The sequence below is a fragment of the Phaethon lepturus genome, unplaced genomic scaffold (assembly GCF_000687285.1).
Source record: "Phaethon lepturus isolate BGI_N335 unplaced genomic scaffold, ASM68728v1 scaffold12169, whole genome shotgun sequence".
Lineage (NCBI taxonomy): Eukaryota > Metazoa > Chordata > Aves > Phaethontiformes > Phaethontidae > Phaethon > Phaethon lepturus.
The window spans coordinates 34138-50579 of record NW_010562842.1 but is presented as its reverse complement, the minus strand read 5'-3'; the positions used below and the strand labels follow the sequence as shown (position 1 = coordinate 50579).

Below are 16442 nucleotides of genomic sequence, written 5' to 3'. Positions count from 1 at the left end.
CCCTGCTGAAGTGCAGCACCTGAAACCCCCATGGGGTCACAGTATATACTACTATATAATACTATCGTGTATACTGTAGCATCTAATACTATATTACATAGAAATTACATGTAGTATTAGCCAAGAAAGAAATCAACAAAAAAAATTCTCAGGCTCTGAGTCCAAGTGGCTCATACAGGTCCTTCATTACAGATTATAGTTATTCCCACTCCTTTTCAAGGAAGCTTCCAAGGTTCTCCGACAAAAATGAGTATTTTGTGTCTCAATCTTTCAGCCGCAACTCAGACTATATAGTCTTACTTAAACATTTTGAAAATATTAGGAGTTTGTAACAGAGGTAACCCCACCAAGGTATACCAAGAGAGGCAACTGGTAATTTAACCCTAGGACACATTTCTTGTCGATAGAGAGGAGCTGTTGAGGGACAATCCCATCCAGCACGAAAAGATAAAGGCTTTAATCGAGAATGAGGAGCTGATCAACTGCTAACTGCACCAGCCCTGGCCAGCACCTTGTGCGTCCCAGTCTGGAAAAAAACACGGACATGGTTCACAGGTCGAAAGCGCTGCGAAGTTTAGGGTAACAGGAGATTGCTGTTTGCAGGGTCAGAGTTTCCACAACAACGGAGTAAGGAAAGAGCCAGAAGAGCATTTTTCCTGTTGTCAGTACAATTGGTTTTATTTGCTCCATTGCATTGCTGCCTTCTATCAGTATCAGTGGGAGCTTTGCTTTTTATGCCGATAGAAATCTGTTTCCTTTGCAAAGTCCCTCTAACTGCAATGCCTGAGCTTACTACAAAGTTACCCAGGAGCTCTGCTTTTTCTTGTTGCTAGCTGCGCTTGGTTTTTGTCATTTTATTAGATGCCTGCCACTACTCCTATTCCAATAGACTGCTGGACCTGGAATACAATCTATCGTCTGATACCATTTCAAGTGCCCTGAACTAATTCATCAGTCACAGCCAACAGCAGTCAGACTGCAGCAGCATGTACTGTCTCAGGAAAGAAAGGACAACATCCGTTCAGAGATTAAGGAAAGATTAAGCATATTAGTGAAAAGAAAGATCAAAAAAGGTCCCCGGGTTTTGCCACTAGGTATTAATGCACTTTTCTGAGAAACTGGCCATCTGGTTCAGAGAAAAACCCATCCTGCCTCCCCCTGAACCACACACCTCCTCCCCTCCAGGAACAGGATTAATTCTGCTGTTCAAACAGCCTACCCAGTTCACCCAGCAAAAACTCCCATCAGCTGCTGCACCTCGGCTTGTCCAAGTCTGCAAATAGCACTCTCTCTTTGTTTAATCCTGCTGAGCAAATACACAGACCTCACCCACCGTTCCTCAAATGCTTCAGGGAAACCACACACCGAAACGCTCGCGCAAGGAAAACAACTTTGTTGAGAGTCAGTAATACTTCATATCGTTTGCTGCATGAAAAGGGTGTCTTCATCAGGGTGATTTAATCAGTAACAGCAACAAAGCAGAGGGAGTCATGTTGCTTTGTAGCGTGTATTCTGAGGAGATAACCTGCCATGGAGCAGGTTAAGAGACAAAGGCCTCCCTAAAGTCTGTAACACAAACAAACCAAGTGTTTAGGATTCACCAGGTGAACAGGATACGGCTTCTCCTCACGCCGAAACACTTGCAGCAATTCAGTATTGCTGATACTGCGCGCAAACGTCTCCGACAAAACTGGCTGGGAAACTGGCGTGCTTCCTCCCTGTCTGGAACACTGATATTGAACTTCATAGAAATAGGTGAAACTGGCATCTATTATTTTTGAGAGGGTAATTAATAAACCAATCAGTTCATACAAAGAAAAAAAAAAGACAAACCCCCCCTCCTTAAACATACTTTAACTGTGAAGAATCCTCGAGCACAGCAAAACTTCAAAATCTGCGTGTGAGAACACATAGTCTTCACAGCCAGCTGCCTTATTAAATACCTTTGCCAAAACCAGACAATATATCCAAGTATAGCTGAAAATATTTTTGTATGCTTCAGAAGAAGCGGAGAGGTTTGGACAGCAGCTGTAAGTCAAGGGCACCTGAAGCTGAGCTGGCTCTGAAGTGATAGCATACTGCCTTTCAATGGACTGTGCGCCTGTTTAACAAGGTATCTTCAATGCGTAAATTACCTTTAATCTGTATTGCTCCAGCAAAGTTTTAAGAGGTTCAGCCAAACATGGACTTAACTGGGAAACCGAGTCTTAATTTCAAAGATGTGGAGAGAATTAACAATTGCAAGGAAAAGATTTTCCCAATTGTATGGATGCAGGGTGGAAAGGGAGGGGGAGAAACACAAAAGGAAAGGCCTTGCTTCCCCCTCCAAGCAAGCCAGGATTTCCACAGCTGGAACGCTTGTCCTGGGCCAGCACACGGTCAGAAAGCGTCACAGAGAAAACAGCTGAATCAGCAACTAGCATCCAGGTGACCTATGCAGCCTGGACCTGAAATTAATCATTTTGGACCCAGCACACACCATTAAACATCATCTATTTCCTCTATCGAGAGCTGTGGTTAATACTTATCACTGACACATTGTTCACGTATGTCAAGGTCCTTTCTGAAAACTTGCAGCGGATCTGGCAAAAGCACCCAGAACTCCTCTGTGCCATATATTCATTAAGAAACCATTAAGCACGCCTGTGAATCGACAGTACAGTAAACATGCCACTGTATACACTATTTAATTGCAGCGCTAGTGCTTCTGAATATTTCACAGTCCTTACAGCCACTAAACATAACATGCAACCCATAGTCTGGAAAACATTTGCGAAAACAATATTGCTAGGACTCTGCTGAACTTTTTTTTTTGAACCGTAATAAACCTCAAGGTGAGATGTCAAATTGTCTCAATGGAACCTCAAAAGTTCAAGGAAAAAGAAAACAACCTCCAGAATAACCCTACTAGATTTTTTTTTTTTTAAAGAAAGAATAGGAAAAATATTTACCATCCCTGAGTTCAGTTTTCATTTTAACTCGCTCGTTTTGCGGTTCTGTTCATGAACCGAGGAACGGTAACGGCGCTACTGTCAGGAACCGCGAACAGGGACTTCACACCGGGACAGGCAGAACGTTTTCTGAGCTAACTGGCTGCTCAAGTTGAGATCTGCTTGAAACTTCATAACAAATTACAAAACCCACTAACATTGCTGTTCAGCGTCCCCTTCTGCTGTTCTCCTGCCTTGCACTTGGCTTTGTTTGAAAGTTAAGCGTTCCTTCAGGTCAAGAAAAATATTAATCTCACAGAGCAATCATTAAAAAGGAAAGCTAGGAGACTTTCCTGGTATGAACTGTCTCAGAGGAAAACTGTTCTTTAACCCGGTCCTGGAGAGGATTGCTTTTTGGATCATCAGTACAAAAAACCTCCCAACCAACCACGTACAGAAATACAAGTTTCCCCAAAGTCTACATTTCTGTGACATGAACTTGCCATATTAAATAATTTTGGTTTTTGTGATGATCACAGTGTTTCGTTTACAGGGAGGGTGCTAACATTGCTATGTATTTCTCTCTCTTTTTTTAAAACCATCTCCTCCGTTCTCAGTACTTGTGGATATTACACCGCTGACACCGAAGTAGCAATGCCAATAATTTGCTATTGTAAAAGCCAAATCTACTTGCTCTCAGAGCTCGCACACCATCTCGAATTACCCATCTCGGCCCCAAGCAGTTTTACTACAAGCTTTAACCTGAGCGGCCAAAATCGGTGTTACAAACCTACAGCAGCACCTTTATGAAAAAGTATGTATACTACATGTGGTAGCGTACTCATCGCTGCTGCGAGAAAAACTAGAGGTACGTTATGCTCTGTTCTGCGCGGAAGCTGGACACGGACTTCTTGCCTGCTGCTCTCAATAGATGAATGAAGTCCTGCCTCGGCCACCGAGCCAGCACCTCCTACTCTTCTGACTGAGGCTTAGCCGAGCAGCGAGGTGGACTACTCCGCGGCTACTTTTGGCATGTCTCTACTGAACTAGTCTTTCATAGGCATTAGTGAAGTCAATGGTCTTTTAGAAAAGCGCTCAAACAAAACACCGGAGTTTTAACAAGCCCTGCCTTTCAATCCAGGAGAAAAAAACCCCCATGCCCACACTAGAGCCTTTGTAGCCCTCAGACCATCTGCAGAGCTGCTGTGCTAACACACTCTGTGCCCGGCTGTACAGAGCACGTTTTTAAAAATTTCACTAAGTGTTTTGGTTAACAGTTCTGCGCAGATACCCGATACCTCATTCCTTGTGGTAACACAGGGAATAAACCGGAAAATGGGTTTTCTCTCTTTTCTTTTTTAAATTACAAAGGCACAGTAAAGCCAACCTTTAAAAACACGGCATCTAAGTAAAATGTCTTGTGAACATATAAAAGTATCAAATGTTCTCTGCTCTACACAACCACATACACTGCCAACATTGTGTTTATGAAATTACTTCATTTGCAAATGTTTGATTTTCCTAAAGAAAATTAAGCTGGAAAATGTTTTAATTAAATTAATGCAATCAGATTCTAGATGCAGATTAAAGCAGATGCTAGGTGCCACTGAATAGCTACCACATCTGCCAAATTTCCAGAAATAGTATTTTTTCAGCTTAATGATTAAATCATACCAACTTCCCCATTTCCAATTATAAGGCCCAGTTCTGGCTTTTCAGCCCTCGTTATTATTTATTAATAATGTGACAATCCTTCCCCAACACACCTCATCCATAGAGAATCTTGCTTCAAATCTTAATTTACCCATACAATATGAAGACGGTGATAGCAAATCTGTTATTGATCCTATTATTTTTCACAAGATGCCTCGGAAAAATTCTAAAATCTCATGCTTCCCCACTCATCTCAACACACACAGAGAAAAACATACTCCAAATACATGCAGCGCTCTGCCCAGAAATCAAGATACCTGAGATATCAGAAACCCACATGCAAATTGTTCACCTTCTGATACGTCTAACAGCATTTTAAGGAAAGAATTCACTAACCCTTTCTCCAGGAAGCTGAAGCCAGCAAAACAGCAATTCAGAATTCAAAAACAAGACACAAACATACTTCCAAAGCCTCCAAAGCTGCTAACACCGCACAAGACACTCAGCAGTACAGCAAGCCACCTCCTGGGTTTTCTTACTCGGTAAGGTCATTAACTACATTTGAATAAACAAAGATCAAGCAAAGCATTAAACATATTGCAACTCCCACCTACTAAAACTAAAGCCGCTTTACAGAATTATAACCTAGTTTCAATACTACAACAGGAGGAGGGGCAGAAAGAAAACAATGTTCTGAAATGAAAATGGGGGTCAACACCCTGTTCTCATGTTTCACACATTAGAAGAAAAACTTCTAATTTCCAGCACAAACTTATTTTCAAATCACAGGACAGAAGGCAAAAAAAGTTCTTTGACAGCTCGAAGCCATGGCTCTGCAACTCCCATTTTACAGGGTCTAGGAAAAAAAAAAACAAACCCTCTAAGACTGGGAAGACTTTTCTTATGTAGCCCTAAATTAACTGCTCAGGCCCCAATCTGCATGAAGAATACACAAATGAAATGTCTCAGTGTAGCCTACCACAGAGAAAATTTTAATACTTGTTTATTCCATGAACATTTTTTGTCTAATAATAAATCTGATAATGGAGTAATCACGTGCTTGCTTCTCAATACTGCTGCCTACCACTGAAGCAGCGAAGCGCGGTTTGCTCAAGATGGCAGGATGTTTGCTGCTGAGAAGGAAGGGTTGAAAACCAAAACAGCTTTAGTTTGCAAAACAGGCCAAAGAAAGAATTAGTCACTTTTGCAAAGTGCTTGGAGATTTTCAAACAAAAGGCAGCGTCTGTAACTCAAACATACTAACGGTTGCAATACCTTCAAATAAACCAGGGAAGAACTGAAATACCAGTTTCAGAACAAGCCTTTTTTAGTATTTTAGCAACGGAGCTACCATACGCTTGCGTATGGAAAGGCGTGTCAGAGCGAAAACAAAACAGTATGTGGAAGGAACGTGAACTGTCTCTGAGCTTTCAACTATTAACTAAGGCTTTTAGCAATGTGAAGAATGGGAGTTAATACAAACATCCTTGTAATGCACTAAGGAACTTCGCTGCTCTAACACTGGTAACTGCCAACTTAACTAGAGAAAACATTTATAGCAGTGTAATGATGAGCCGAAAATCATTCAATATTTGCCTATTTAGCAACATACAATTAGCGACGTGAGGGAGGTCTGTCATTTTGAGGGGGATTAGTATGTTAAAGTGTATTGATGTTTGATGTGAATGAACACTGCAAATACCAGACTGAGTAACTCTCCTTCACAAAACACGAATATATAAATGTCTTGAAAGGGAGTTTCCACTGCCTCTGTGGTTTGGTTACCAAAAAGGTATCGGTAAGTAGTTTTCTATAAAGCAGAAGGTAAATAGGAAGTTGTTGCAATGTAGAAGGTCTAACAAGAGCATTAACAAATGAATCTTAACTCGCCAATTAAATCATGATTACATGACTTAATGATCTGTTTCGTATTTAGGCTTCATCCACTACCATCTGCAATCCCTCATAAAGGCAATGAAAAGAATTGCAAGAACACTGTATCTATTTTTAAATTATTTTGATCAGTAACAAAGAACAGTTATTTTAGTGTTTATTTAGCACACAAGTGTATTGCCTCCCTCCTAACAGCTAATAGCAAATTATGGAAGGTTTTCACTTACACCATCTCTACTGTTCCTCATGTCAGTGTGGAGAGGAGGAAATACGCTTCAGCCTCACCAACTAAGCAACTGAGAACAATGAAGTTGGTTCTGTACAGTTTTCGTTGAGAAACTTTTAAGTTTCCTGGACAAATGGATTTCTGTACGTCTCATTAAATAGATCGAGTCTCCTAATACCGCTGCCCCATGAAACTGCCTTGCACAGGAAAGCCATGACTAAGACAAAGACACAGGTTTTCTAGTATAACGGCTCACAACAGTTTGAATGCAAACCAGAATATTACCGGTGCATAAACAGAGAGCTTTTGATCTTCAGAGAAATGCTGTTACTTACAGGCTCTTCAGAGTCACACAATTCTTTGAAATTTTGCTTTAAACAGTTAACTTTTCATAAAGGAGACCAACATAAAGAACATACAGGTTGTTTTTTTCCGTCGCAAATATGAAATATCAACTCTGGAATGTCACCTACTGCATATCACATTCTATCTTTAGTTGCTTTTCTAGTAACTGCTATACCGATTGCACATATGGTACAAAAATGGTACCTTCACAATTAACTTGTTCTATGAGAGCAGAACTATGTTCCCTGTATATATTCGGGAGGAAAAAAACCCCACCAATGCTTTAAAACTTATTGTTTACTCTTTCCACTCATTATTTACAAACACATAGTATTACACCATGTAAGACCGATAGGTTAATATGGCAGACCAGTTCAATTCCCAAGAAATAATGGTTCCGTGACTTCTAGTACGGGAAAGTTTTAAACCACTGGCTAAGCAAGCTGTGAGGTTTACATCATTTCCTTTAGGAAAGAATTCCAGAGATACACACATCTCTGCCAAAATATTTGGCTTTATTACTGTACTTAAAGTTTCCCCTCTGGTAATTAACTATTTTCTTGTACCTCCTAGTTTCTTCTCCAAATAGTGTGTCTAGATTTCTGACATATACAGGCTGTTCACTTCTAAACTGATATGGCAGAACATTGACTAGATTTGCATTTTAACACTTAAGCACTCACTCATTGCTACAATCAATTTTCCGTGCTTAGTGAATATGACATCTGAATCCCAGGAAACTCAGACCCAGTTTCCCAATCCACAAAAAAAGTTTCCCGCATAAGCTAGAACAAGAGATTTAACTTCTTCGCACCTAAAAAGGAACTGATAATATCTTTTCTATCGCATCAAAACATGAGCACAGACATATTAAAGACCCAAAAGTGGCTAAACGCAACAGCAATACAGGGCACAAAAGCATTTAGAAATGAACAAATGCAACCATGACTCCACATAACAATAAAACTCCTAAAAAGAAAATTAATAAAATCAGAAAATTCTACTCGGTACACCAGGTGATCTTTTTTTTTTTTTTGGTGAGCTACATCCTGTGTTCTACAAAAGAAATGTGAAAGGTTTTATTTTTATATAACTGACTGAAAGTAAACAGTTGACGTTACCTGCATCTTCCAAAAAATACTGCACAGCCATCAGCACCTTCCCCTGAGGTTGTAGGTCAAGCTATGGAAAGAAATAGATACCGACAGTGAAGTATGTGGTTGACCGAAACTCTCAGGAATTTAAACAGCTCTTTCTAGGGAATCAAAGTGTAACATACAATAACCATTGGATTACAACCCTCTTCCATATCTCACTGCTGCAGCTGAACCAGGCGCTTTTATTCTATTGCTTTTACTAGTGTGCTGCATTGCTTTGATGTCTACCCAAAGGTTCAGCGTAGTCAAAGTTCACATTGTTTTTGCATGTTCCTTTCCCGTTTCTGCAAAGTAGTATGTTGGCTTCTGTTTCTACTCTTAGTAAACTCAATTTGCACAGGAACCCAGTTTTAAAAGAAAAAGTCTATACAACCCTTTATATGTTTATTGAGACCACAAACCATAGAGATACCAAATACTATTGCCTGTAATCAGGAAAACAGCGGTATCATAAAAATTTATTTTACTTTTCCTCTCAAACCATTACACATGCTTTCTGTGGCAAATTCACAGAACAGCAAACCCAAATGCCTTTCATGCCAACAGCTGAGGTCAGTTCCTGTGCTCAGAAAGTAGCTGCTAATTCTCGAACTGCTGCCTTCATAAAATGTAGGAAGCTATTAAGCATGAAAGAGTCTAATTCAGTCTTCACCACAGAGCAAAGTATCTCTGGGTTAACTGTAAATACAACTTGGGAGAGGGGGGGAAAAAAAAAAAAATTACATTAGATACCCATGAACATATCCCCACAAATCCCACTATCCTACTGGGATAATGACTAAGTTTTCATCTTTAAGGCAATGTCTGAAACTCCAAACATTTCCCCAACAAAGCTTACAGAGGCAAAGATGCCAGCTACAGCTACTGCTGACGGGCTCTCTCTCTGTACACAAAAATAACTTTCTAGGCTATGATAGCAAACTAACATCTCTCTGCTGGGCATGATGGTCTGTCCCAGTCATGACTGAGGTTGTACAGGGGAACACGGATGACATCTATGTGGTACCTGTTCCACAGATAGTAAGCAGAGGATTTCAGACCATTAAATTGGCTAAAAATGATCACTACTAGTTTTAATCACTCTTCTGAATAATTGCTCACCTCAGAATTCAAATTAAGGTGTGGAAAAAAAGGTGTATGATTTCAGAATGTAACAGGTGAATATAAACCAGTGAGATCCCACTGAGCTAGCAAAATCTGCAAGACCCTTCAGCATCAAGTACCGCTTTAAGAAAGTTTTTTTTCTGAGATCTGCTTGGTAAGATAGTTAGATTTGCACATACTCAGAGCAAAACCTTGCCGTTTACAGCATAAATGGACTTGAGAGAGAACAGAAGGATGGTGTTTGTTTGTTTGGTTTTTTAAAAGTATTCCCATTCTAAGCTAAGCAACAACTGGATACTCCTTCCTCTTCACATTCAGCATTCAGGAAAAGCATTCATATATCCAGAGGAGAGTTCATGTATCCATCCCTTACCACGGAAGGACCAGCATTGCCAACTGTGAGAGAAATGAGATGCTCATCAAATTGGACATAACCAGGAACTATCTGTTACTAGCTCGTCATCCTGCTCTAGCCCACCCAATGAAAGGTCTTCTCCTGTAAGGTTCATGTTCTGAGCAAATTCAGCAACACTCCAGTCTGGAAAGCTTTGAATACAAGACTATGTGTGAGATTTTAAGGAGATCTGCTCACATTTAGCAAATATTTCCGTAGCATTAACTGTATTCCACATAGACCAGCAGTTCCTGTATTAGCAAATACATGTAGTTTCTGGGCAAGCTGTCTGGAGTACAGCTTTACATGCAGCTGGACAATGGGCAAGACTTTTTTTAGCACCTATCCACCTAGCTAGACAGCTCTCACCCAAATTATAGGATATCCTGATATTCCTCTCTGGATCTTATTTTTGCATTTGGAGAAATGTTGAATATTCAGGACAGTAATTAGAGTTGCTTCAAGATTTTATACGGTTCTCTGGGACAATATTGCCTCATCACATTCTCACAATCCTTTTTGTTGGACCACCACCTCAGCAACTTCAGTTGGGTCTGAAAGTTGAAAAAGAAGCTAGAGAATAGGATTTTATAAAGCTGACATCATTAAGCTCTTAATTCATTAAAAATTCTTTGCAGCACATCAAGTAAATGAATGAAGTAACATGTTTGGCCTTTCAGAAAACTGGGCTCAGGGTTTTGGTCCTCCCTGTCTCTGTCACTTTGCCCTCTCCCTAGAAGTACAAAATAAAAAATATTTTATATTTTTTGTTTATTTGAGATTTACAGTGCTAACTGAAATTCATTCACATACAACTATTTAAAAGTTGTTTGGGTTTATGTAGATCGACAACTAATCATCGCTATTGGCATTTAGACTAAATGTAAATTTCTAAATTTAAAACTACATTAAACCCTAACTTTACCTCCCCTGTCACATTTCTGAGATTGATATCAGAATTGTAGTCTGTATGATACAGGAACAAATGACACTTGGCAAGATGCCATACCCCTTGACTTCACATACAAATAATTTTTTGGGACACAGGGGCAAGAAAAGAAAACAGGATAACAAAAATGGGGATTAAAAGGATCCCCATTATAGCAGCATCAAGCCAACTAAGATTTATTATACAAATAAATAAATGAAATTAGAAATCCTAAGTGGAAATGCCTTGGAATAAGCTTCACCTTTCTTATTCTCTGGATGAATTACAATGATCAGATCCAATTTAAATGTATGCTATTTGCTATAAAAACTGCTAGGCCTTATAAAATAGGCACTCAATGTGATATATGCCATTATTTCAAACACTAATGCCATGGATTTTATTGTCAATTTCTTGGACTTTGATTGTACATTATCTGCTTCAAAAATGCTGCTAAAATAATCATCTTTCAAACGCTGACACACATGCTAAAGGGATCAAACACTCTTAGTTTAAAAGGCATAAGGCATCTGTTCAGCTTGAAAGAAACATAGCCAGGTCAGCAAGTTTAAGGAATTAGTCTTCCTTACCCAGAATTCTGCTTTGCCGTTGCCTTTCTTGCACCGCTCCGCCAGGACCGACACACCTACAGTCACTTCAGATAATGGCTCTTCTGCTGCTTTCATGAGAACAATCTGAATCACCCGTCCTTCGTAAATGTGGGCATCAAAAGTTGATTTCCATTCTGGATACATGGTAGGTTTCTTCTGAACTAGAGTCTTTCCTCTCTCTGAAAGCCACAAAAAAAGGACAGAAACTGTAAAGTCAAATAATGTAGATCTAGTACTTAAGCCCAATAAAATAAAAAGAGAGAATCCTTTTAGCGAAAGCAAAAGCAGACTTACTACTTATTGTACTGTGATTGGGACAAAGTTTAAATATTCAGTTCAAACATTCATGACTTGGAAGGCAAGGCTCACCCTAACAAACAGGGCATGCAAAGGCAGTGAAGGTGTTAACGTGCAGCCAGAGAGACCAGGAGGGACAAATCGCATTCTGGAATTCAGAAGCTGGTTTAGTCAGTCACAACTTGACAGGGACTATTTGCATGGCTGCTTTCTGGTATCAATCTCCATGACGTTCCATCTGATCATAGTGAATACTTGCTGCTGTAGGATAAATTAAGATACGTCTTACGCTGACCTAGTTTAAATTGAAACCAGTGGCTGAGAGATGAAAAGCTCCAGATTTCATGCATCTAATTCCAAGTTATCACAACATTTCACTTCTATTCATAAGTCACACTCCTTGGCATTGTACTCTCCCTCTGCCACAATTGCTTCTTTTTAAAGGATATTACAAGGCCTTATCTGTCCTCTCTAGCACATGCAGACCTCGTGTAGTTAAAAGATGAGGAAAAAGCCGAAAGGACCTCAAAAATAATCTTAATTTTTTTGTAACATTTACCCACCCTCCCGTGAAAGCGTCTCTGCAGACTCCTTCCTTAGGAGTTTTACAGTGCTTCACTATTCTTATTGATGGATATTTTTCCTAATACACAGCTTCGGTCTCTCTTGCTACCAGTTAAGCTAATTTCTTCCTGTCCTTACCTCAGGCACAGAAAACAGCTGGTGATTACACGACCTATAACAAGCTCTAGCATATTTCTAGATCTGGGTAGTCCCATCAACACATCCAAAATGACATTGCCTCCTAAGCAACCACATCCAGCTCTTCACTGTGACTCTGGCAGATAATGCCGTGTCTCCAGTTTTTCTCCGTGATTTGCTGCCTAGCCAATTATTCCCCATTTGTGCTCAGGTAACTGAATATAATTTTGTACATTCTGCACAATTTCTGCTATTTATCACGATCATTTGCTGCAATGAAAGTAATTTCTAAGGGCCCCTCCAGGTCTGAACAATCAATTTTTCCCCACGTGTGTAGTCTGTTCTTACGATATCAAGGCAATAGCAAAGCAGATTACATAGCTGGACCCTTCCCCAAGAAGCTGCAGTGTGGTCTGTCTCTTTAAATTAGCAATTGAATTTAAATTCACTTCAACGAAGGAAGAATTAGATACTGATTAAAAATCTTCCTGCAAACTCAAGGCAAAGTTAGTGTTCATTCATGAATAACTCGCTCGATGCGCTCCACTCAATTGTGCTGAGCTATCCAAACGAGAGTAGCAAATACTGTCCTTGTACTCTTTATTAGGGAATGCCTGCCAACAACAACATTTCAAATTACAACTTCGACAAGCAGACCTAAGCCCGCTTGCCAAGGGCATACTGAAATGCCCAGAAACAGCCACCTGAGGACCTACTCCATTTCAATGCGAATTTCAGCATTTCTCCTCTATTCAATCAAAGCTTTTATCTTGAATTTGGGGAACTCTGCGGAAAGAAAACCTCAAATTCTTAGCAGTGCAAAACTACTTCCAGAGCCTTGTACTTGGTATTCTTAACTGTGGAAAAATTTGGAAATATTATGGTGAAAATACATAGGGAAAGCTCAAACAAAACACAATTTAGAGATTATTAGGACAGATCATAAAGGCGAGAGGGGAATTAAAAGCAGGGTGGCTGTACAGCAAGGCTTTTACACTAGCCTACTTTTTGGATTGCTAAAGCCAGACCCCTTCTTCAACAAAAAAGGCACCCTTCATGAGGCATCCTTGGGAATATGAGAAATTGCACCTATTTGCCGAACCTTTGACAATAAATTCAGGGTTTGCAGAAGCAGCAGCAGTCTACAGAATAGTTGATAACACTCTTTGTAGGATTCTTAGAGGGGGAGAGAACTATTTCAGTCCGTTCATAGGACTCTCCCTATTCCCATCTGCCAATTAATATCTGCTTTGATCACTTACTATATACATTTTTACCCTCCATAAAACCGAAAGAAGTCATCTGCATTACTGGCAACACCTTCCAGCCTGGCCATGGTGCTTTTGTAATTAAAATCACACTAATCAAGATTTGTCATGGATCACACTGCCTGCCTGCAAATGAACACTTAGGCGTCAGCAAAGAACAGCCTTTAAGAAGAACGCTGCTCTTACCCTTCCTGTGTTCAGGCCTCCTTTGTTTCTCTGCTAACACTACTGGCTTCAAAACATTTTACATGTTTGCAAATTGGCTTGATGCCTAATCATTAGGCAAATGATTTTCGTCTTCCTATGTAATAACCTTTTCCTTGATCATGTTCCAGCATGCAAATTCAACAAAAGTTTTTCCAGATCTCGCCAAGCTGAAAACGGGAGTATCAGTTTCTCTTCCCGATTACCCCAATCAGTCACTGCACTCTCCTCCCCCATTTTTTAGTACCTCAAAGACACATGCAAGCGAAGAGGAGAAACGTTGGGACAATTCTAATTTTCAAAAGGAGACAGCTGGGGAAAAAAAAAGTGGATTTACTTAGACCACAAATTCAGGCAGCTGCAACACTTTCAACACCATTTCTTCAGAGGTTCTCCCAACAGACTAGGGAACTTGGAGCTTAACACACTTGCTTGATGACGACATTTTCTGGAAGGGGCACTGCACCTTGTGTTTGACGTCTAGATGCAGCTTTACCTCAGCAATAAGGGGAAAGCCCAATCGTGGTGCGAGGAAGAAGAAGATTCGCCCTTTCCTGCATTCTTTGACGTTTTGTGAAGCCCTAGAGCCATAATGCAGGATGGGACAGCTGCAGTCTAATCCAGTACAGCAGTTCCCTCTCATCCTGTTTGGCTACAGTGATGTATTCTAGCTAAATGCACAAAATATCATAAACCTTTGGTCCAGTTTTTTGTAAAGAAGTCGTCTTTGAAGGCTGAGGGCCCGCTGAACAGGGAGGTGCTGACAGGACGTCGGGTGCAAGTTATTCCAGGCAAATACTTCTGCCAAAACGCCTCAGTTACTACAACAACAACAAACTACCCTTCTCATTAATACCTATCCTCCAAGTTAATAAAGATCATTTATTACTCTATGCTTGAGAGTGGTTCTCTCAAACCTGCTGCAGTTCAGATCCCTCTTCATGGCACTCGACTACTTGACTCTCTCCCCTGCAGAGCTTCTGCCAGTGCAGTCTATCACTTGCGGAACTGGAGAGAACAATGCTTTACTTAACATTTGCAAACCTTTGTCATGCAAAATTCATAACTCGCCTTCACCTATGCAAAAGTGACATTTTGGCTGCTTTACCACATATTTTGTGAATAGTTGTATGTTGGTGGTGAAGTAAGAAACTAGAGATCTTAGACTTCACCCTACCAAGTGCTGAGCACTGTGGCCCCAGTACAAGAAAGCACTAATAAGGAAGTCTTGTATTAATGTAGGGATAAAGACAAAAGTCATTGGTATTTCTCCCATTCTGAAAGAAAAGCTCACGCTGAAGTGCTTGGCATGACAGGAACAGCAGGACTCTACCATTCACAGACTAAGAGGGATTGCAGTATTTCTCAAAAACTTACTCATATTCAGAAAAGCATCACCGTTTGTCACCTCACCTGTAGTCAATGCTTCCTTCATCTTGATAGCACAGAAAGGCTGTAGTTGTTCCCCTAGATTCTGCACAGGTCCCAGCTCAAATGAGTTGAAAGATATCCGTAAGAAGGGGGCCATTGCTCAACCTAAGTGGAAAAAAGTAAATACAAATCACAGAATAAAAGACCTGATCAGAGACATGTAAGAAAGCCATACACATTTCTCAGCAGCCCTCATAGCTGATAGAACCCATCCTCTAAAGTGTGCAAGTCTTGAATGTGGCTTTGAGACCATAAGCCTGAAGTAAAACTGGCACATACTGAAACAAGAAATGTAACATGTACAATCAAAGACTGAATTTAAGACACCCTTTTAACCATAACCTGTTAAAAGTAAGTAGCAGTTACACCTTTGACTTAGACCTTGCTCAGTTTTTAAACACAGAGTTCATACACAAGTTCACACTTACTTTCTCCCTTAGATAAATGCACAGTTACAGAAATTTCTGAAACTTAGATATTTCACTGGATAAGTGCACATTTTATTTTTCATACTTAATGTGGACAACAATGTACAGTCCAAAAACAACCACCAAACTGAAACAAGTATATCACCACACAACTTCTATTCAAGCATTGCTTTCAGGTGGCAGTGTACTAATCCTAGGAAGCATCACAGGGCTAATGATTCAAACTGTGAGCCTCTATACCTGCACATACCAGGCAAAGGGGAAAGGGAGAGGTAGAAAAAACCTCCAGAAGTACTGTGTCACCTGGTTTGAACTGTCAGGAATTACAAGAATCCAAACACCTGTAATTTCTAAGTCAGTAAACTGGTGTTTCACTACAGTCTTCCCTCATTCTCACAAGCTCCTGAACTTCGAGCAGATTGCAGTTTACAATTCACAGCATCTTCAGCAGTGGAGTTAGCCCTGCAGCTTGTGTGTCAATACTGTTTTGTGAAGCAAAAATTACTTATTCGAAGGGTAAGAGAAAACAGTCATTTGATCGCAAGGGAATGCTAGTACGATCAGAGAATGAGGAATGCAGAGAAGGAAGGATTAGGAGAAAGAGTTAACAAGGTAACAGGAAGAGATGATGAAAAAAAAAAAATAAAGAACTGAAACTGGGCTGAGCTGGCCTTTTGACTGTAGATTGTTAACCAGCTCAGTCAAGCAGCACTAGGAGGAACATTTCAAGCAATCCTGCACATGCTTGCGTTTTTTTTAATGTAAAGACATCGACCTGAGAAGCAATTAACATTCCTCTTATATCTCTTAAGGCTCAGAACAGTCATTTAGATAAAATGACTGTGAAATCATTTGCAGCAGGACAGCATAT

General features: G+C 40.1%; 1 protein-coding gene across 1 annotated transcript in view; it reads right to left on the bottom strand.

The window, feature by feature from the left end:
- Nucleotides 1-15240, bottom strand: part of PRKCD (protein kinase C, delta) — a gene marked incomplete at its 3' end in the record, with an annotated part of 28158 nt that extends 12918 nt beyond the window's left edge. The window contains exons 1-3 of the mRNA XM_010294413.1: nucleotides 15126-15240; nucleotides 11221-11420; nucleotides 8169-8229 (exon numbers count right to left, since the gene is read on the bottom strand). Of these exons, the coding sequence (XP_010292715.1) occupies nucleotides 8169-8229; nucleotides 11221-11420; nucleotides 15126-15240 (376 nt within the window). The remainder of the gene's footprint in view (nucleotides 1-8168; nucleotides 8230-11220; nucleotides 11421-15125) is intronic.
- Nucleotides 15241-16442: the final 1202 nt, after the last annotated feature.